Source organism: Melitaea cinxia, chromosome 8, assembly GCF_905220565.1.
Source record: "Melitaea cinxia chromosome 8, ilMelCinx1.1, whole genome shotgun sequence".
Lineage (NCBI taxonomy): Eukaryota > Metazoa > Arthropoda > Insecta > Lepidoptera > Nymphalidae > Melitaea > Melitaea cinxia.
In genome coordinates this window covers 7077721-7102254 of record NC_059401.1, presented here as the reverse complement: position 1 = coordinate 7102254, position 24534 = coordinate 7077721, and the positions used below count along the sequence as shown (strand labels likewise).

The following is a 24534-nucleotide window of genomic DNA, read 5'->3' as shown; positions in this document are numbered from 1 at the left end:
TTCACTAAAATTAATAATTTAGTGCAATAAAGAATATATTATATATATTTCTTTCACTAATACTGCATTTACCTACAAGCCTTAAAGACTCTATATTTTAATACACATATTAGTGATAACTTCAGTAGTACAATCCATATAACGATAGCTACAATATCAGCTCTTAGATTTTGCGAAAGACCTAAGTAGTCTAGATATTTATCAGGTCGTTTGAATAAACAAAAATCTGCATGGCAAGGAAGAGCACTGCGACCGAATCCATACGCAGTTTGCATTAATGCATCGAATGCATACCGAAAGTAAGACAAATATGCAAATGGTTGTAGGTACGATGGCATTTCGTGATAAGGAATGAAGAATTCGGAGAACATAAGCATTGGAATATTTGCAGCTGGAATGACGAATAGGCCGAGCTGTAAGAAAGAATAAAAATATTTATTTATTAGTGTCAAGATATTAAACTATTCAGATTGAAGAAATAATAAACATTTTATGAAATTACGTTTTAAGACTGAAATTGGTGATGTTACAGCGTTAATGTAACATACAATATAATCCAACAAATTTATTTAGATTTATTATTTTAGAAATATAATATTGAATTATGTCTTAATTTACTATTTTTTTTTTGTAGTTTCCTGCTATGTCCTACCTCAGTTCAACCCAATAAGTATTAAAAGCTATAAATATAAATTTGCTGGTAAAAAACCTTTTCCAGCAAGACCTGTCATTTGACACTCATATTGTAGGAAAGTATAAAATAATTAGTTAGAAGTCCATCATATTGGGTTTAGAGTGACGTCAATTTATTTTTCAAGTTATTCTCAGCAAGCCCTTTTATATACTCATATTGCAGGAATTCATTAAAAATAACAAACATGCACACATATTTACATACATACATTGAAAGTTAAATAAAAGCTTTTAATGAAGCATATTGAGGTTAAGGCTCAGCAGAAAATATCCTTCCCAAAATTTGGAGCAGCCCAACTAGCGAAGTACTTCAACCTTACAGAAGATCACAGCTACATAAATAACCAATAGTGTTATCAATTACAGAAGATCATAGCTACATAAATAACCAATAATGTTATCAATTACAGAAGATCACAGCTACATGAATAACCAGTAGTGTTATGAAGTCGATCAGTGTTTTGTTGTGTTTCTGTGGTGAGTAAGGTGTCCAGAGTTTTTGGCCTACACAGATTTACAATCACGTTATTGTAAAATAATAATATAATAAAGTGAATTAAACTTCTTCATAAGTTATCAAGAGATACAAAGTGGAAACTTAGTTTTAAAATTTTGTTACCTATACGAGTGTTTTGAAATAAGCTACCACCCAGCGCTATGACAGCGTCGTCAATACTTGGGAAAAACGGATGCAACAGACATGACGTCATCAATGAACTCTCCATGGAATATAATAAATAAGCATTTGCAAGATGAAGCTTTTTGTGGGCAGATGTCACTGCATACGCTTTACAAAGGTCGTATTAAATGTCGAATAATTGTAAAACAGACTCTGAAATAAAGTGACTTCATTGTATTATTTAGCTATCCTAAACAATTACAATGATTTTGTTTTATAATTTAACGATGGAACAACTGCTTTGGAAGTATTTTGTACCAAACATCGCTTTAAAATTTTTCTTATGTGGAAATACTTTTATTTCGATAAAATCATCAAGCATTTTTCCTTCTTTATATAGTAAAATTGTTACAGCATTAATTAATACTTCATATATCTTAAATATATATATATATATTGTAACACAAATGTCACCTCGACATGTTTACAGGATTGTTAAATCATATCTTACCTTTACTCCACATGCAGCTCCAATCACCAGCCCGAAAGTTTGAGCGAGTATCGTGATGAGTGCACAGATCAGCCAAGCTAATCCGATTCTATACGGTTCATTGGGTTGCGAAGTTAAGTACCATGCTGGTAGTACAAATACTGTAGCACATAGTAACTGAAACAAATATGATGAATATATCTACTAATATTATATTCTTTATTGCACTTTAAAAACATATTATAAATTATTTTTACAAAAGATGTTGGCAAGGGTGAACTTATTTCTATAAGAGATCTCTACCAGTCTACACATGGTGGAGAGAAACGATGTTACCGCGGGACACATTAGCGTAAGAGTGATAAAGTAAAAAAAAGAACAAAAATGTTAAAAATAATAATAAAGCCATAAATCTATTTTGTAATCTATACATTCAAAATTAGTGATATAAAATACATATATAATTACATACATACATACAACCATACATACATACATACATTCATACATACATGCATACATACATACATACATACATACTTACATACATACATATATACATAAATACATTTATTGAGAGTACAACAATTATTAGAGGTTCAACATTTTGAAGAAAAAATGATGATTCCTTAGCTTGTCCTTGAAAGCATAAATTCAAGTGCTTTCTTGGATAACTATCGGTAAATGAGTCCAATGTGTTGCAGCACATATTGTCCAGGAATTGATTATAAAATTAGTGTTATGTCTCGGGATTTCGAGCATTGATCTGCAAGACTTCCTAGAACGAGTTAGATGATGAATGAGGGAGAAGATGGAAACGGGACCGAAGGTAGGAGGGAGAATTTTGGTCATGGACTATGTTATGGAGAAAAGAAAGGTTATGGATTTCACGGTGAAGTTGGAATGTGAGCCACTAATATTATAAAGAGGAAACATTAACTCAAAAATTATGGAACCGACTTTTAAAAATTCTTTCACTAGTAGAATCCTACGTCACATTCTGCCTTTATTTCCTATCCTATTTGAATCATCGTTAATAATTGTGCACATCATAAGTAAAATAACTAAACACAACAATACGTTTAAATGTCAGATTATTTAATCTTTCTACATTGTCTTTTACGCGGTTATTTACGGTTTAATATATGTGGAAATGTGTGGTTATGGTAACCGATTTTCTGAATTCTATCTCTTTTATATTTCTTATCTTCTTTCTATTTCTCAGTGTATAATTTTTGGCAGCAGCAGATTGAGATGCAAAATTAACTGGAATTCAATACCATAGGTTCAGCTATCTAGTATTGCAATCCCTTATTCTAATAAAGTGAAAAATTTGGGTCTAATAATGGATTGTAACATGACCTGGGTGGCTCATATCAATGAGGTCAGCAAACGTATGCATCACACTTTCCACTCTCTCAAACGTCTTCAATTTTTTCTTCCTTTTTCAACCAAAATTATGCTTGCGCAATCCCTTCTTCTCCCTATACTTGACTACGCTGATGTATGCTACTTGGATGCGACTTCGGAGCAACTAAACAAACTAGAGCGTCTTCAAAATCTCGCTATTCGCTTTATTTTTGGTTTACGTAAGTATGACCACATATCAAACTTTCGAGCTCAACTTAAATGGCTTCCAATCCGCCTTCGCCGTGATATACACATTCTGTCATTCCTTTACAGAGTACTCCATGATCTTAATTCTCCTGCATACCTACGTTCTCGTTTCCAAATTCTCCCTTCTCCCTCACGGTCTAGGCGGTCTTGCATCACTACGATGCTCGACGTAGTGCAACACCAAATTCCGCTTGCACTCTTTTTCGGTATATGGTGCATCGCTCTGGAACAAACTTCCTAAATATATCCAACTTAGTCCTTCTATCTATACCTTTAAAAAAAAGCTGAAACAACATCTCCTCGCTCAAAATAATCTGTAAATATCTTCTCATTGATATTACTTTTACTGTGTATTGTATAATACGTATGTATTTTATATAAATATATATGTAATATATATGTGTATATTCTTATATAAGTAGTGGTTTGTATGATAGTATATTATATATAGTATGTATATGTATATTGCATGATGTTATGAATATTATTTAATTAGGTTTTTATTTTCAAGAATCTGTATGATGTCTACATTACTGCATTTTCTTAGTCTGCTATGTAACATTAGTTCCACTACCACAGGTTGGCTGGAAGAGATCTCTTCTAGAGATAAGTCCACCGTTGCTAACTAAATTTGTATACAAATAACTGTAATTTTTTTTAAAGTGTAATAAAGAATATATATATTTTATATAGTACTAGCTGTGCCCGCGACTTCGTCCGCGTGGAATTTAACAATAAAAGTTATTTTTCAGTTCGCAGAGTTATAAAATAAATACATTTCTAAAAATAAAAGTAGCTTAAGTTACTCCTTATTACATCAGCTATCTCTGCCAGTGAAAGTCAAGTCTAAATCGGCCCAGTGGTTTTAAAGATTAGCCGGAACAAACAGTCAGACAGACAAAAATTGTAAAAAACGTTATTTTGGGTTCATCATAATCATCATCATCATCATTTCAGCCTATTACAGTCCACTGCTGGACATAGGCCTTCACAAGTTCACGTCAAAAATGGTGTGAACTCATGTGTGTTGCCCATAGTCACCACGCTGGACAGGCGGGTTGGTGTCCTTTATGTACAGTGTATACATCCAGAATATAATATTACTTAATTATTATAAGATAAGAATGTATAGCTAATTATTAGTTAAGGCCTAACAAAGCAAAATATTTTTAAGCTAGAATCACTTCCTTGTTTCATGTATGGAATTAAAAAAAAAATAACTTTGAAAAAAATATTAGTTACTTGAATTATTACTTAATTAATCTTTAATTTGGTGAGGAAAATATTAAATTTACTTGTATTGGTAAGTCGATCATTATTTTAGAAGCGCAGTATGTCGATAAGTAATACCATTTGTTGAGATGTTCTTGAAGGACCACAGATGACTCCACTGGAACTAAAACGAGCAAACAAATATGTTAATTATTATTTGAGTAATCCTAATAATTCTATTAAATAAACTATTTTCTTTATCACCTACATTATATACAAAAGACAGAAGAATATAATTTTATTAGGCTCTTTGTATGGCCTTTGTGGACTGGCAAAACTTCGAAGGTGAAATCGCCAGACGAGTACAACTGGGCTGGGTAGTGTTTGGAAAGCTGCGTAACATTTTTGGAACATCCTTTCACAAAGCTTTTAGCTCAAGATATTCGACCAATGCGTCCTAACAGTCATGACATACGGAGTCATAGAAGTTGGCGGTTAAGCTGACCAACCGACTGCACGTCACGCAAAAAGCTATGGAGACGTCTATGCTCGGGATATCAATAAGAGACCATATCCGAAATGAGACTGTCCGGCAGAAGACGAAAGTTACTGAAATAGATAGTTCAGAAGTGTAGCAAACTGAAGGGGCAGTGGTCTGGTCACTTTTGTCGTAGCACTGATGGTCGGTAGAGCAAGAAGGTTCTCGAATAGAGGCCATAGCTTTGGAAACTTAGGCCTTCCTACCAGATGAACCGACGACTTGAAGACGGTAGCTGGTGGTGACTGGATGGCTAAAGTGGCTAATTTGGTCTTGTGGTGTAACCTGGGGAGATTTACGTCCAGCAGTGGACTGTAATACGTTGATGGTAATGATAAATTAAAAACGTTTTCAAATGTTTGTCTGTCTGTACTTTTGCTCGTTACCAACCCTACCTCCAATTCCCTCCAGGAGCTCTGGTCACCTTACTCATCACAGGAACACAACACTGCTTGAAAGCAGTTTTATTTTGTTGTGATTTTCTGTAAAGTTGAAGTACTTCCACAGTCGGCGTACCCCAGATTTTTTTTAATCTGGGGTTCGGCGACTTACTTTCCAATGAATCAGGATTACGAATAATTTTTGATTACATGTTATGGACCCAACTCTTATATGAAAATCAGTCTATGAATAAAAATGCGTTTATATGTGTTCGTCGTCACTATGAACTATTTATAGAAGCGATTTTTGAGACTTTACTAAGTCGAGATACTTTGCATTATTTTAATTACTTACATGTTTGTATTGTTGGCATGGCGTTGGAAAAAAATAGAAAAAGTAAAAAGAAGAAAAGGCAGCCCGTGTTGGAGATCATGCGCCCTGCTTCTGCGCCTGCTCCGTAGTAGAGTGCGCTTAGCAACAACGCTACTAGTAGGTGACATATTAGTCGTATCTGAAAAATAATTTGTAATAATATAATAGAAAATTCATTTTTAATATCTTATATAAGTAAGTAAGAATTTTATTTGCAGAGAAACGAAATTAGATAAACACAACAAACGAAAACTTGTATGTAAATGAATGCGAATATTTGATTTTATAAACAAAATTTGAAAATGCCAATGATCCAACGTTCATTGATGATTTTGTTTATTATATCTTAAATTGTTTAATATCCTAAAATACCAAGGTCATTTCGTAAGAAAAAAAAAAACAAATTGCAAAAAAATCATGTCATCTTTATATTATACGAGTATATTACGTAGGACGATCAGTCCTTGAGCCTGTATTAAGAGCTATTTCACAATTTTACGCTCTGCAAGTTTAGGTAAATTTGGTCGCATCGCGCGAGTCGTACGTGCCGCGAGATCTTTGTGCTAGTAAATATAGTGTGACAACCAAAAGACCATCTTGATCATTTTCTGATGTATAATAAAAATTATAACTATGATATAAAATGTTTTTTACATAATTAATTTGTTAAAAATTTCAAGTATGTTATATAACAACAGTCAATAAATTTAAAATAAAAATAAAAAATCAATTTTATGAAACAAATTTTTTTAAATTGATTTAGTTTTTTCAGTTTACGAATGAATCTAATATTTACGATATGAATAAAATAGCATTTTATGACATCGACACCTACAAACATATTAATTAACAAATAACAAGACAAACAGATTGAAATGCCTATTTGTATTGATAATGTGAGAAAAGAAAATTAAATTATACATTTGTTTACAGAAATTATCATTATATTATTTTACAGTCATTTTCGTAATATGTTTATTTTATTTATATTTTATTACGAAAGTATCAAATGCGGTTTATCCGCTATAACAACAGGCGCTTGGCGCGTGGGAGCGTAAGAGACGGCCGCGCAAAATTTGGCGTGGACCTTACCTCTAAGAGCGCTAGCGCTCGACTGATTTACTGGGCTTGATGCGTGGTAATATATACTATCTTTTTATTATTTAATATAAAATGTATTAAAAATGATTACATCTTTTAATTATTTTTTTTGTATTCCTTAATGATGTAAGTTTACTTCGATGAAGATAGTTCGTTAAAATTTCTTAGTTTTCTAAGAAAAATATCGCTTTTAAAATTGTACTTATTTGGAAAATATTCGTAACTTTAATTTTTTTTAATCTTTTATAGAGATACAAATGGAATAAAACTCTGCGATAGTGCTCAACAAAATTATATTCCACATATTATGATATTTTTTTAAAATGGTTTCAACGTAGAGGTTATTGAAAAGTAGGACTTCAAAGTATACATTGCGACCGTTTAACCAGGGAGGAGGCTGATGAAAAGGTTAATAATTTTATACACATAATATAAATCAAAATTCTGATCCGACTATGGACTACAACAAAGGTTGCTTTATTATATTTCAAGAATATAAATTACATTATTGCATCCAACACTAAGATTAACGACGTCAAAATATTACAATTTCGCGGATTGTTACCGATTTTTGTGAAATGGCTCTTAAAACTAAATACACCGCATTTCCTCAGCGACATCAATATTACAGAAAAATGCAATAATCGCTTATAATAATTATCGCTGATAATAATCGCTTAGACCGAATATAAAATCATCATATCAAAAATTTCAAACTAGTGAGTACATCGTTCCATAGCATAATTGACTAGAGCACCGACACGGTCAGTCGAAGATGCAAGTTAGATCCCGCTGGAACGGTCGATTTTTGATATTATATTAAAAAATGTTTAGAATTTCCTAATGTGTGTGTAACACAAAAATAAAATCATAAAAATTAAAAATGCAATATTTGGCTAAGAAATTACAGAAAGATTGCCCCCGTGGTAGCGAAAGACTTTCTTTCGCATTACGTTGCATCCTAAAGCATATGAAGACTTCTTGATGGAGAATAAAGTATTACCGAGTGCCATGATCAAAGTAGTTTTAATAAATAAAAAAAAAAACATATATTGAATAAATTAATTCTTAACATCGTTAATAAAGACAGAACAACCCGATAGTGTCACAGTTCATTTTTTTAATTATATAAATTTAATCATACTTATTGTTATTAAGTTAAACAACTGCAAAAGTAATGTTTTAGCTCGTAGGTACACACAAACTTGATTACTTAATTTTATGATAAATATAATCATTTAGTAGATTATTTTTATAAGTGTAAAATAATAACAACGCTCGTAGTGAAATTTAATGTATTACCAAAATTAGATTGAAAGACATTGAGGTAAGTTTTAGTTTTAATTTTTTCCCCACTCGGACTGCTACAAATTTTGATCAAGATATTTATTTCATACTTGTACAATATTTATTGTCACGTGACAACCCTGTGTCAGATGTTTGTTTCGATAATTATATAATTATAAACTTACGTTAGAAGAAATGGTATAGGGTATCAACATCTGAATCTGCCCGTCCGTCTGTTAAAGAACCTCAACCTTACAGAAGATTACAGCTAAATAAGACTGCTCTGAAGTAATGTTGTGTTCTTGTGTTGATGGCCCAAGCTACTGAGGAGGGTCAGGGGTACAGCCGGCGACGCGCTTGCGATGCTTTTGGTATTGTAAGCGTCTATAGGCTACGGTAGCCACTCACCATCAACTGGGACGTACGGTTGTTAGCCGAACTAGTTTTAAAAAAAAATCATATAAGCAATTAAATTAGTTAAAAGCAATAAACCTGAGTTAAGTGGACATCTCGTAGTGCTCCTATATAACCTCTTCTAAGAAGAGCACACATTTGCTGTCTAAAATTGGCTGTATAACCGTCTATTATAACAATATTTGAATGAAGGAGAGATTCAGCTTCCGTTGAATTATTATCTGAAATAAATTGTAGAGATCACATTTTTATTCTTTATTTTTAAAACAGTGATGTACTTAATCGAAAAAAAGCGTCGCGTGGTGCTATTTAAATTAAAGCAAGTAGTTTTTTTAAAAGTAAGTTTCTGTCGATTTTTTTTTGTTTCAGAACAAACACAGTTATTAGTTTTACCCCAGTTAAAAATGAACGTTGGATAAATTTTAAAGAATATTCATAAATAATGACTGCCTACACCACTGACAAATTCTGCGGAATACTAGCGAAAGGCTCTAATGTACTGCCCAAACCTCTAGCCAGAGGGTAGTTTTAGTGTTTCAAAAAGTAAATACGTTCATATAATTCTCGTAACTTAATAAATGCACGCTAGAACGGTTTCACCTACATACATACCTTTTTCTTTCCGCTCATGATTTTCTTTCTCCGCTATTTTTTTTATTTCATTGGCATACGTTATTGCTTCATGTTCTAAAAGTGCTAAATTACCAGAGTGTTCCCCGCTAGCAACTTCTAAAACTAAATAAAATAATTCACTTGTTTTTTTACGTTTTATTTTTAAAGTACAACTCGTTTTAGGAGTGTTTCAATTCGTGAAATTATATGATATATTCGCATCGCATCGCATGTTAGCATAAATATCTTTAAAGCGTTATTATATCTTAATATAAATATCGTTTATCGTTATAATTTTCGTATTTTAATTAAGATAGTACTTACGAAAATCCGCTAAATTGTAATACTGAGGGCAAATAAGGCCAGATCTTTTCAACAATTCAGGTATATCTTGAATAGCTCCAGAGTACAGGGTTCTTCCATTTGCTAGGAGAATGACGTCATCAGCTGATGTGAACAGTTGAGAAGAGGGTTGGTGTATCACACAAGCTACTATTCTTCCACTATGTGCTACTGATTTAAGAGCTTTTGCCACAGACATTGATGACACCGAGTCGAGGCCACTGGTAAGAAATACATAACTTAGGAGGAATTTATATGAAGAATTTTAAAGTAAAATATTTTGTTTGAAGTAATTATTTCACCTAGTTGGTTCATCTAAAAGTAATACAGTAGGATTTGTTAGTAGTTCACAGGCTATCGTCAGTCGTTTATGCTCCCCACCGGATAATCGACCAGCTCTCGTTTGTAAAACGTCATGAATTCCCAATTGTCTTGCTACAGATTCAATCTGAAAATTATAAAATTATGTATAAAATCAACATGATCAGTGTAATATATTTCCAACGACACTTTAGCGTTTTGAAATACCACATCAATAAAACAATATACTCACTGTTTTTAGTGTGAAATTTATAAACTTATGAATATTTTTCAATTAAAGAAAATATTTAGTGGTGTTATGTATTATAATTTTTAAAAGAAAGAAACGTACACCTTCATGTGCTCTTTTTGTTTTTCTTTCTTTTTTTTTTTAATAATAATATCCAGAATATATGTTAGATAAAACAAAGAACGATATATCAATTCAAAATACATATACTCTACTCCTTGGGAGGGTCCGGGATAGGGTCGGCAACGAACTTACTATTTCGCGAACCAAACACTTGCTGGCTACCAAAAATAATATAAAAATAATAAAATTACCGTATAATGTCGTTCCATTCGAGTTGCATGTGGCAGTTTTAACGATGCCGCAAATTGTAATGTCTCTATCACAGAAAGCGTGTTTATGAGTGTGGCATGTTGCGCTACCAGCACTATATTTCTATCAGATCCTTGAACGTTACCAGTTACTCCAGCCTTTCTGAGAACAGAATGTCATAAAATATGTTAAACATAGTTTGTAAAAAAAATTGTAATGTCTATTTGTATAAAGTCTATTAAAATATATTTTTTCTATAATTATTATAGATTTTCTATAGTATTTAATCTGTATGTTAATTTTAGAATAAACTTATAGCGCATAAAATAAATTTAGGTCAAATTCAGACCCAATTGTAAATTTTAATGAACTTCTCGAATAATTGAATAATTGTAGAAAAAACCAAGTTAATAGTACCGCAGTTATGCAAATTATTTTTACTCAGTTATGAGTTTTATAATAACCGATATGGTATAGTGGTGCGAGAAGTCGCCTAAAACATCGAAGGTTTGCGGGTTCGATTCCCGCTCGGGACGGATATTTGTATTTGTACAAATATTCCTTTCCATCATCCAAGCGTCATCCAAGCGTCATCCAAGCATCATCCAAGCATATATCTTCAACCATTGAGCTGAAACCTTGTACCTTTACTTTAGATTGCAATGCGTAGTAAGCTGTGTGACGTTATTTAAATACAACAGGGCAAAACACCCATGATGGCGGACCCTGCTTCTGCTTCTGCTCTGGGGCTGATAACATCATTTATATGTATGTTTATAAAAAAAGGACTTTATGCTATGATGTTTTAGCTTTCATTTAAAATTTATCAATTTTTTTTATGTATACCTATGTATGTAAATGTATTTGGTGTATATGCTCATATGTATGTTACATAACATTTTTGCGCCCCATCCCACACTTCTTATTTAGTCCTCTGCCCAAAGGTTGCCTGGAAGAGATCGCTGTATTAGCGATAAGGCCGCCGGTTGCAACTGATGCAAATTCTATTTTGATATATCATTTGTTATGCTGTTAAAACCTTCTATTAGTGTGCGAAAGTGTAAATAAATAATAAATAAAAAATGTAGCTATACCAGTCGGCTGTTACCTTACAAGCGTTAAGTTGCTTATTTTAGGAATAAATGACTGTGCATGAATGTTATAGATATTTATTTATGCATTCCTGCAATATAGACATCAAAGGAAATCGCTTGCTGAGAGTAAGTTGAAAATTAAGTGACGTCACTATAAATTAAGATTATATTATCGCTTACCACCAGGCGAGCCGTAAACTTGTTTGGCAACCTAGTTTTGAAAAAAAAGTCTGCTAGCATGCTGGAAAGTGTTGCGAAACATCGATAAACTTATCGTTAGCAGCGGAGTCAAAGCGAAAGTTGTTTTTTCGATTACTCAACAGTAAGACTAATTATTTTGTTGTATCTTATTTTTAGTCAAAGTCTATTTTCAAATTAAATTAGAAAGGCAAATAATGATATTAAAAAAAAAATAATAATAACCCTACTTTCTTCCAGCCAATATTTTTAAAAGTGTGGTTTTGCCAGCTCCTGAAGGACCGAGTAAAAATGTAAGTCGTCCTGGACGAATGGCACCGCATGCATTGTTGAGAATAGTCTGCTCCTCAACATTTCTTCTATATGGAAGCCAGTTTTTATCTGAAATAATAAATCCTGCCAATATTTTATGCATCTAGACTAAAATATAAAATAAAAAATAGAGTACAATTAAATTTAAATGGTTTTAGAATTCTAAATTTATACCAAAGTAGGATAAAAAGACAGCATAGAAATGAAATTAAACCTATTAATGTTTACTAGAATCTTTTGTATCAAGCATTGTATATATGTATTTATTTTGGTTACAATACTAATTACTATATGTTCTTATTTTGGTTACAATAAAGCAGAACCGTGGTGTGTAAAATCTACTTTTAGTCCTAGATATATCTATTAACACAATTTAATATAAAAATATTAACAATGTTCTATAAAACGTTTATTGTAAAGAGATGGCATTGTTTCTGGTTAATTATTCATAATTATGTTTAGATAAAACGTATGTCATTGATAAGTTATCAATTGTTGCATTCGAGTAACGCTTATATTTTAATTTCTTGAAATTACTTGTTATGTATTTTTATAAATTGATTACGAAATAAATAAATTAAAGATTCAAAACAAATTAAATCGTATGTACTAATTGTCACAGCTTATTTATTAGAACTTGAAAGCTGTTGAAATATACAAGTATATTACAAAATATTATCTTATAACTTGAACTAAATATGAAAACGAAGCTGCTGGCCAAATGCGTCATTTAAGTTTTGATGACGTATCATGGTTACTATGATTTTGGGTTACTTCGATATCGTGAGTACGAATCAAAATAAATTAATGAATTAATAATTGCTGTTGATTGCTTGCAAACGAAAAAAACCAACTTCAATTACATCGACAAGTAATATAACGGAGGTAGACGAAAAAATAGTCAAGTAAATACGCATTATCAAAGATTACTCCAAAAGATGTAATCAGATCTCGATTTTTATGTGATAGAAATTTAAATGTGACCACGCGATAAACATCGGCTTTCGATTAAATTAAAAATCATTAAATCGGTACACCCAGTAAAAAGTTATGCAGACTTTCGAGGGTTTCCCTCGATTTCTCCGGGATCTCATCATTAGATCCTGGTTTCCTTATCACAGTTCTACACTTGGGATATCTTCTTTCCAACAAAAAAAGAATTATCAAAATCGGTTAATAAACGACGAATTTATCCCCGAACATACATAAAAAATAGCCCCTCCTTTTTTGAACTCGGTTAAAAAAACTAAGCTTTTATTTTAGATGCAGTAGAAAAAATAAAATAAACTTTTCTTTTAAAACTTTCACTATGAACATATCACAACACAATTTACATGATAAAAAAGCTTGTGTCCAGCGGTTTCAGAGATTAGCCGGAACAAACAAACACACAGGCAAAAATTGTAAAAAATGTTATTTTGGTATATACAGGGTGGCCGATCACTTGACGTCATAAAAAAAAATTTAGGTCCGGTATGTTGTGGGGTATCCGAATCACCCCCATGTATGTTACGCGATTTTTTATAGTTTAGGAGTTATGAATTTTTTTCGATTTTATGAGAAATTTCGACTTGACCATCTTAAAAAAATTCTAAAAAAAAAAGAAAAATTTTTTTAGAGTTTTATTTTTTGCAACTGAATTCGCATAAGTTGTACTTTTATGCATAAAATAATCAGCTTCGTAGCTTTGATGAAAGTTATGAAAATGTTGGTCTAAAGTCAAAAATCTACGTTCCGTGAATTAGGACTTAAATTTTCAACTTTAAATTAAAAATCTAAACAGGTGACCTTATGATTTCTTAGTTAGTCTTAAAAATGCGCCAGACTCTCAGCTTTCATAATAATAATAAAAAAGCCGTACTTAATATGGAAAATTTGGCTAAAATCGGTCTTCAAAGACAGCAAGGTGGAGAATTCTTAAAATTAGCCTATTGATTAAAAAAAGTTTTTTATCATTCCAAAGGCTAATTAATGATTAGAAAATGCTGGAAACCTATTGTGTTGGTTGGATAAGAAAAGTTTTAGGCTTTTAAGTAAGAACAAGATCATAATGTTAAAATCATTTAATATTTTTAAAATTTATAATAAATGTTCAACGTGGCCACCTTCAGCAGCAATGAAATAACGAATGGTGACACAAGTAGCAGTAAACACAATGTGAGCACAACTGAGATCAGTAACTAACGAACTAGCTTTGATCGGTTGCGAATTGCGATCGGCCTCTTATGCCACCGAGAGTGAGGGAGATAGCAATATAGTTTCTTATCCTTTCAGCCCATTGTTATTGCAGGTAAAATTTGCCGTTTTTTACGACGGTATAGAATGTGTATTGTTTCTGGAGGTGGCCACGTTGAACATTTATTATAAATTTTAAAAATATTAAATGATTTTAACATTATGATCTTGTTCTTACTTAAAAGCCTAAAACTTTTCTTATCCAACCAACACAATAGGTTTCCAGCATTTTCTAATCATTAATTAGCCTTTGGAATGATAAAAAACTTTTTTTAATCAATAGGTTAATTTTAAGAATTCTCCACCTTGCTGTCTTTGAAGACCGACTTTAGCCAAATTTTCCATATTAAGTACGGCTTTTTTATTATTATTATGAAAGCTGAGAGTCTGGCGCATTTTTAAGACTAACTAAGAAATCATAAGGTCACCTGTTTAGATTTTTAATTTAAAGTTGAAAATTTAAGTCCTAATTCACGGAACGTAGATTTTTGACTTTAGACCAACATTTTCATAACTTTCATCAAAGCTACGAAGCTGATTATTTTATGCATAAAAGTACAACTTATGCGAATTCAGTTGCAAAAAATAAAACTCTAAAAAAATTTTTCTTTTTTTTTTAGAATTTTTTTAAGATGGTCAAGTCGAAATTTCTCATAAAATCGAAAAAAATTCATAACTCCTAAACTATAAAAAATCGCGTAACATACATGGGGGTGATTCGGATACCCCACAACATACCGGACCTAAATTTTTTTTTATAACGTCAAGTGATCGGCCACTCTGTATATCGTGTATCCATATACGTTTAGTAAAAAACGGTTATTTTAATATTACAAACAGACCATCCAATTTTATTTATTTGTATAGATTTGTTATATATTTATTTCGGCGTAATAAGAGATTGGTTATATATATATATATATATATATATATATATATATATATATATATATATATATTAAGCTGTGTGTTGTGATTTCTATTGTAGCACGCAATACGAGTATGTGTTTTTTGAATCTGCTAACGAGGTCGTTTAACCTGTTCTAGATTTATAAACGCTAAAATGTAACACTAGCTAATTTTATAGCACTGACAAATTGTAATTTTATTAGTACAAGGATAATAACGATAATAGAAGCAAAGAGGTAGTGAACAAACTACACAAATAAAATATGTTAATTGTAATATGTAAGTTAGCACGTGTACAGCAAGCGCACACATGTATTACAAATATGTATACATATCACATAAACAAACATTAACAAATATAGATAAATAGGTGCATACATATACATAACTAGCTGTTCTCCGCGGTTTCAAACGCGTTAATTTAGGGAAATAACGTACTAAAACATTTTTAAGCTATTACTGTGCAACTCGAGTGACTTAAACGCGCGGCACAATGCGGCGTCGTTTCATTCGATTTTACATTATCTTTATATTAAAGGACCTAATGTATGCGTTCAAATTAAACGCTATAAAAACAAATTTCATTTTCATAAAATTACATTGTTGATGAAACATTATTGAGTCGTAATGATTCATATGCCTGACCAATATTGATGCAATAACCAATATACAATTAAATTTTTTGAGATCATTAATTTGTTGCGGTGTTATTTTAAAAATACAATGTATATTTACGTGTATGATTATATGTATATATTATGTATGTACACCTCCACGCCGTCTAATTCTTTTGTCATGTCCTTTTCATACTAGAGGTTGTCTGGAAGAGATCGCTCTTTTAGCGATAAGACCGCCTTTTGTACATCTCTATATTTTCTTTTTCGGTGTAATTTTTTTTCTCTGATAGTGTACAATAAAGAGTATTTGTATTAGTATTTGTAATATCTTTTAATATATTCATTGAAATCAAATTATGTTGTAAATAATTGTGTACTGTGTGGCTAAGGTACTAAAGAATATAGCCACCTCCTCTCTTCCCGTGGGTGTCGTAAGAGGCGACTAAGGGATAACACAGTTCCGCTACGACCTTGGAACTTAAAAAGCCGACCAATGGCAGGATAACTATCGAACTGCTGGCTTTGAAATACACAAGGCCGAAGACGGGCGTCTTCGGAAGAAGCGTCTTCGGTGCGACAAAGCCAGCCCTGCGGTCACCAACCCGCCTGCCCAGCGTGATGACTATGGGCAAAACACATGAGTTCACGTTATTTTTGGCGTAAACTTGTGGAGGTCTATGTCCAGCAGTGGACTGTATAGGCTGTAATAATGATGATGATGTAAACAATTTTGTTCAAAAATAAATACTTGTGATGAATAAAGTATTTAATATGATAAGGATTTATATTGTGTCTATAGAACCAACTTCGCAAATAGTGCATTATTTTTTTAATTTCATAAAAATCGGTCTAGCCGTTTCGGAGTAGTTTGGCAACAAACACCGCGACAAAAGGGTTTTATATATTAGATATATTTATGTCGCTCTGTTGGTTTGCGCTAATCTCAGAAGCTGCTGGAGGAATTTTAATGAAATTGTGCACATAATTATATAACTTTGTGCGACTTCCAATATCCCTACTAATGTTATAAATGTGTATTTAAGTTTGTTTGTTACGCTTTCATGCGAAAACTACTCAATCGATCATCATGAAACTTTGTACACACATTTTTAGAGGTATAAGAGGTAACATAGGATACTTTTTATTTAAAAAATCTATGCGGGCGAAGCCGCGGGTAAAAGCTAGTAAGGTATATTTTATTTCCTATTACACCGTGCGCATATTTTGCATTGACACTAAAGTCGTATTGACGACACTGACCGGGAATGGCCTTTTACAAATTGATCAAGGTTGCACAATAAAAGGTGAGACCTTCTCTACTATATTCGGTCAAAATATATGTATAAAAATATGTATTATTACATAAGCAAAATTATGGTCCAAGGAAACATACCGATCCCAACCGATTATTCAATATTAAATTTCATAATATAAATATAAATACTTCGAATTTCCAACTGTTCATACCCGAGGATCATAAAGACTTGTGGCACCGGATAAAGTCTCAGATCATTAACCTCAAGGAGCAGGAAAACGCATCACTCAGCGTACAAGATGTACATCAGTACTCGGTTTTGTGCATAATCTTAGGATCTATCATTGTTTCATCATTGTTTTTATCATTTTTTGTGTTTTTAATACATACTAAGCACGGCTGTGACAGACGTCTCCACGACCTCAGTTCCAGTGGCAGCAGTTACGAACTAAGACCAGGAGGCGCGACTTTGATTCGTTCGATTGGACATTCCACTTAAAGTGTAGTGCAGTGATGATTATTATATAAGTTATTTAAATCTATGTAATTAAGTACATTAATTATATATTTATTATAATTTTTTTATATCGGTTACCGCACATTCAGCAACGTGATTCTTGCAAACTAATAACCTCCTTTAATTTAGTTTATTTATTACGAAATTATTTGCCGGATGCGAATTTATTACGAAATTGCTGTTTGTCTGATGCGGATGACGTCTGTACTTCTGCTTATATATACTCAAAATATTCCTAATAAACTTGGTGTTAGATTGACTTTCATTGGATTTGGTTTCCCTCATGATCTTCCCTCACATGTCATGTCTCACTCAACCATAGACTGTACCATATAATGAGCGTAAGGAGTTCATGGCAGGAAACTATCTCCGTTTTTACTGTTTTAAAACGATGTTATCAGAAAAAGTTCTATTTAAATATTAAATATAGCTTTTTGCAGTGGCTCTATGCGGTATGGTACATAACTTAATTTTTCTATTGTATTACTGTATAAATTACTAAAAATAATGAAAATGTTAAATTGTAATATATAATTTGTTCATAACAAATAACATTTTTATCTTAAATATTTATTATTTCTACATAATAAAATAGTTCTTATCATAAATGAGTACAAAAAGGTCTATAGATAAGAAACTAGCTTATTTTCTCATTGAAATCATATCAGAAAAGCGTGATAAAAAATTTAGGCAGTAGTTATCGCGTGATGTTAATACAAAAACGTAAAAATAAGCTTTTACTGTTTTATAACCATCAAGCATTAGGTGGGGAGTCACATTAAAAGAGTTTCAACGGAACACTGTTACTAAGAATGCTGCCCGTTTGTCCCTCTATTCGTTCGGGTAATAATCTAACAAAGATTTCGCAAATAAATAATATAATTGTATTAATATTAATACATATACGTCGGTAGGGTTATTTACTATTGTATGTTTCTCGATGACCATTTTGTACCACGTGTCGCATCTTGGTTACGTTTAGACTGAACGTAGCAGTTATTTTACTGCTTATAATCGTGTCGAAATATTGGGAACTTAAAATACTAATGATAATAATTTCAAGTATCTAAGTGTCCACAGGTAGTATATTAGAGGTAGTAAAAGTTCAAAAAGTAATAACATAGATATAAAATCATGTCGACCCATTAACATAACATAACCAGATTAATTTTATTGCATTTCATCTATAGTAATTTTTAAATTTTTACAATAAATGTGCTTCATAAAATATAAAGCAACTTAAACCACGTTATGAAAAACAAGTAGCATTTACGCAAGTAAATGTAACTATGTTTTTTTTTTGGTCTTCTTAATGGCAATGGACAATTTATTTCCTGGTTTTGTTTATATAATAAGTGTGGCAATATTTTTTTATATACTTTTTGTATGTAGCATTGATAAAAGGCTAACGAATATAAAAAAAAATGATAATATTTTTTTGCTATCAAAATCCATTCAAACAATTGTTCCTCACTACCACTATTGCCATTTTGTTTGAGTTCTCATGAATAAAACCATTTATAAAAACAGTCTCTAAGCTCAAAACTATATTCAAAGACTAATCGAGGCTCTTCGCAAATATGTCGCGTAGCATACCAAAAATAATATGATAGTAAAGTACAGAAAGGAAGGTTAATTAAAGAAAGTAATTATAAAGGGTCTTATTGATGTAGTTGGGCAATAAAGTTTATTGTATTAAGGGTTTTGTAAGGTGCAACTGCACAAATTTATTATATCCTTTATTACACTTAAAAAAATTACTGTTATTTGCATACATATTTAGTTAGCGACGGTGGACCTTTCTCTAGAATAGACCTCTTCCAGACTCCAGTCAACCTGTGATATTTAGAGCTAATGTTTTAAAGCAGGCTATAAATGTAATATAGATAACAATATAGTAAAGTATTATAAAATGTGAAAGTTTGTAAGGATGGATGCATATTTGTTACTCTTTTACGCAAAAACATACCAAAATATATCTATATATAATAAAATATAATTAAATTTAAATGGTTTCAGAATTCGAAAGTCATTCTAAAGTAGGAAAAAAAGACACCATAGAAATGTAATTAAGCATTTTAATGTATGTGTCAAGATGTGCTTTGATTACGCTAAGTATATTGCGTGTTCTTGTTTTGGTGACAAAAGAGCACAACCGTGGTCTATAGCTTAATTTAAATATCTTAAACCCACACTACGTCCCACACGGTCGTTTGTTCCTAAAGTAAGCAACTTAATGCTGCTTTTTTTGTATTGCAGGGGAACCCATTTACGGGTGATATCCAGGACGCCCGGGTAGGCAGTCCTTATGAACCGTATGTCGGATTCAGCACTTGTAAGGGGGCAATACCGACCAAACCCTTGCGAGGAGCCTTCAGTCGCTTTAATTGGAGGGTCCCGGATCTGCAGGCAAGAGGATCCCTCCAGCGACAGGCTGGCCTAGGCGAAAAGGACATTCTTCTCCTCCATGGGGACTGTCCGGCTCACCTTTGAACAATCCCAACGACGCCGTGTCTAGCAGGACTCGATAAATGATAAATAATATTTGTGTTTGCTAGCTTGTTAGATGAAAAAAGTTAACAAACGAACTAGTCGCCACTACGATTTTCACAGGTTCCCCTCACTTTCTCTGGGATTACATCATCAGATGCTGATTTCCTTATTACGGTACCACCCTTGAGATATCTTCTATCCAACAAAAAAAAAAAAGAATCATCAAAATCTGTTTATAAAGTCGAATTGAGAAACCTCCTTCTTTTTTTGAAGTCGGATAAAAACTACGCGGCTGGTTGTTCTATAAACAAACATGAGGTGAAAAATAATACTTTATATCTCAAGAGAGTACATATTATATTTATTTTAAGTCTAGTAAAAGCGTGCAAGCGCAAATTTCAAATCTTGTTTTGAGTCTGAAACGATACATGCCTCAAAAACTGTGTTTTGCAGGGTTTATGTATATTTCTAAAAATATGAGTTCCACTAACTGCACCATCATACTCTAGAATACTCGTATGTCTTTCTTGCTATGCGATCGGTGAACCATTATCCTTCGAAAACTTTTTAATTATTTGATTAAATCGTTCTTTAGTTTAGTATGAAAAACGAAACTTAAGCCAACTACTGTAAACTTCTAATATTTTTTTTACAATAAAGGCTATATTTTCACACATCTTCGATCTTATGACATTGAATAAACACATTTTTCGTAAGACGCGGAAAATATTTGCCAAAAACATGTATAATATTATACCTATATGTTAATTTATTTATTTTTTTTATTTATTTATTTAATATTAACACCAACAAGACATACACTAACAAGAACAAAAAAGAATAAATTTTTACAATATTAAGTATAAGTGTTGCCTTAATTATAGGTGTTACACACAATTCGCAAAAAGAAAACAGACGCACAATATACAAATAAAGTTATATGTAACAAATTCATATTAAATTCAATCACAGAAAAAAAAAAATCGACTATAAAAATCATAAAAAATATAAAACAATTAAATTTAACATTAAAATTTATCACAAAATATTGAAAAATTTATAAGGAATTCCAAGGACATTAATTATTAATCACAATATTACTATTAATTAAATCAACATTCATTCACACACATAATAGATAATAACAATAAAAATCATCATCATACTTAATCATATAGCTTGAAGGAACCACAATACAAACATCATAATTCATAATCAAGAATCATTAAAATTATAAAAATTTAACAAATTGTACTTAAATTTAAAAAGATTGTCTGAAAAAATATCGATATCCGCTTTTGTGTTTTTTTGTTGATCATTAAGAGTTGATGCACGAAAACCATTCCGCTGAATTGATTTATAAACGGAGTTGTAACTCAACATTAACCTATTAATCGGAGAATATCGGCCCTGACGTGAGCGTGTACGTTTTTCCACGAAAGGTGTAAAAGCTGACGGTCTTATAGTTCTAGTTTGGGCATGAATATTTAATTGAGCCAGTAAGTTGGGACAGTCAATGGCGCCATTCATTAATTTGTGCAAGAATGTAAGATCGAGAAGTCGTCTCCGACCCGAAAGTGACTGGAGTTGAAAGTACTCAAGCTTATCCTCATAATGTCTAAGATCTTTAAGTACCCTATTTTCGTAAGAGAGGTGCCAAATAAATCTTTTTTGGATTCTTTCTATTCTCTGCGAATAAACATTAAAGTGGGGATTCCAAACAACGCTGCAGTATTCCAAAATACTTCGCACCAAGGCCGAATAAATAATTATTTTAGTGTGAGAATCCCTGAATTGCTTACAATTACGCAAGAGGAAACCAAGTGCCTTAAAACTACTGCTGACAATGTTATCAACATGAATATTGAAACGGAGTTTACTATCAAGTGTAACTCCTAGATCACGTATGTAAGAGACTTCCGACAGTGCACTACTACCAATAAAATACGTTCTCGAGATTGATGTTTTTTTCCTAGAATATCTTATAACGCGACATTTATCAATGTTCAAAACCATCCCGTTATCACGACACCATAAAATCAAGCTATTCAAATCCGCTTGGAGTAATTCAGCATCAAAATCTGAGGTAACTTGTCGAAATATTTTAAGATCATCAGCAAACAGATAATATTTTGAATATTTAATGCAACTACTGACATCGTTGATGAATATGTTAAACAGCAAGGGCCCAAGATGTGAGCCCTGGGGTACTCCTGAAACAGCATAAAACGGGTCAGATGCATAACCATCAACGACGACCGTAGAAGATCGCATAGTAAGATATGACTTTAGCCAATCTAGCAATGGACCCGCCACACCTATCACCTCAAGCTTTTTGATCAAGATACCGTGATTAACTTTGTCAAAGGCCTTACTGAAGTCTGTATAAATTGTGTCAACGGAATTACCACTATCAAGAATTTCAGTAATGTCTTCAACAAAGGAAACGAGATTAGTGACCGTCGATCGAGCTTTCACAAACCCATGCTGTTCTGGAGCCACGAATTGCTTAAAGTGCCATGAAACAACGGGATAAATAAGCAACTCAAATACTTTTGCAAAAACCGAAACAATGGAAATGGGTCGATAGTTTTTGGCTTCTTCTCTATCACCTGCTTTAAATAAGGGCAGCACAAGAGCCTCTTTCCACAATGTTGGATATGTACCAGTAGCAAGAGTAATATTTAATATGCTTACATTTGATTATATGTGTATTAGGGTAATTAGATAATTTTTAATAAATGAGTTGTGGAAGTATTTATTGACTTTATATAAATCAGTTATTTAGTAGGTAATGACGACATTATTTAATTTTAATTTTATGATTTCGTGTTATTTTCATCTATTATTAGCGTTATAAATTGATAGCCTATAAAGTGTTTGTAACATTTATATAATTATGATTTTTTTTCTCAGTATAATATTTTGGTTAACGTAATCATATGAGGTAGTAATCAACTGAGGTAGGGTACAGCAGGAAATTTCCGACTCAAAATATGGAGTAGCCCAACTGGGGTAGTACCTCGTTGGGTAATACCTTACAGAACAAACAGATTCTATAGAAGATAGAGTCGTCAACGCGCTTGCGATGCTTCTTGTGTTGCAGGAGTCTAAAAGCTAAGGTAATCGCTTACAGCCAGGTGAGCCGTACGTTTATTTGCTGACCTAGTTGTATAAAAAAAAAAACCTTATTTTATCTGTACTTAACATAACACTAGTTCATAATATGTTTCTTAGTTTTGATTGATTAGTTAGAAGCTCATATTGATTGTAATCATAAGATAAATGACCTCAGTTTATTACAAGCTTCGACCTGGCTTGACTTCGCACACTCAAGAACCTATTGTCTAACACCTTGGCATAATTAGAGCTCACATTACAGTAACTAAGTATTACCATAATAAGAAAATGCAATTTTAATATGTTGGTAGGTACAAGTGTTTACGAAATAAACAAAAATGTTTTCAAAGCTTAGTAGTTTTAGTAGGTCGTTAGTTTTTAGGAATAGAAAATTACAATTAGCTACCTAACTGTAAAGCTAGTAGTGTTGTGTACTTTTATTTGTATATATATCATAATAAAAGTCTAAAAGGAGCAGTACGTTCCTGAATATTATATGTTTTTGTAATGTTAGTCTTGTTTCTATTTTAATTGCATCTAGAGACAGGAAACATAATTAGCCTGTTTGCTTTAAATAAAATATTAACGACTTTATCAATTTCCTTAACGAATCTTATCTTACTCCTGTAACAAAATATTACTAGATCTAATTTATATTTTTATTATCGAATGATAAATGTCATTTATTTTGTTGCCATTGACTGATAACGTCAATAAATTATTTGGTAGGTCATATTTTACGACTTCAGGAGTGATCACTGATTTGAAATTGAAAAGATTTCATATGTTATATTCATTAGTATAGTAGTATCATTTGATTAAGGGCTTGGTTATTTAAATTGACTTTTTATGAATAACAACTAACATTTACTTAAACTCAAATAGTATATTAAATTTGCTTGTTTCGCTAAAATTAGATTTAATACTCACTATATAAATTATACTCACATATAGCTTAATTAAAATACGAACGTATAATTTACAAGTACAAGTATTATAACCCTTATTGTTTTATGCCATGAATTTAAAATGTTAAAATATTCAACTTGTTTATTTATTAAGCTCTCGTAGAGCTAGTAAATAGAGCTAAGTAAATAGACCAACCAGTATGGTGTAACTTCGTTTTTTGCACAAAGATTAGAGTTCATTGACATGTTAAATTCTTTGGGCTTAGCTTGCGTTTTTGTTACAGATGCAACATCTGCAATTGACACAGGTACTCTTCTTCTGTTACAGAAAGACAT

The 24534-nt window shown here is 31.9% G+C and overlaps 1 protein-coding gene across 1 annotated transcript; it reads right to left on the bottom strand.

Annotated features, from left to right (window-relative positions):
• Window positions 1-17: 17 nt before the first annotated feature.
• LOC123655838 (ATP-binding cassette sub-family G member 4-like) lies at window positions 18-24534 on the bottom strand. The gene is made up of 13 exons (XM_045591591.1): window positions 24395-24534; window positions 22328-22862; window positions 21598-21751; window positions 12063-12213; window positions 10543-10702; window positions 9981-10126; window positions 9661-9899; window positions 9325-9459; window positions 8803-8945; window positions 5905-6061; window positions 4715-4815; window positions 1824-1979; window positions 18-413 (listed from the first exon to the last, which is right to left on the bottom strand). Exons 1-13 carry the CDS (start codon window positions 24532-24534, stop codon window positions 69-71), a joined length of 2562 nt encoding a protein of 853 aa, XP_045447547.1. The 3' UTR covers window positions 18-68.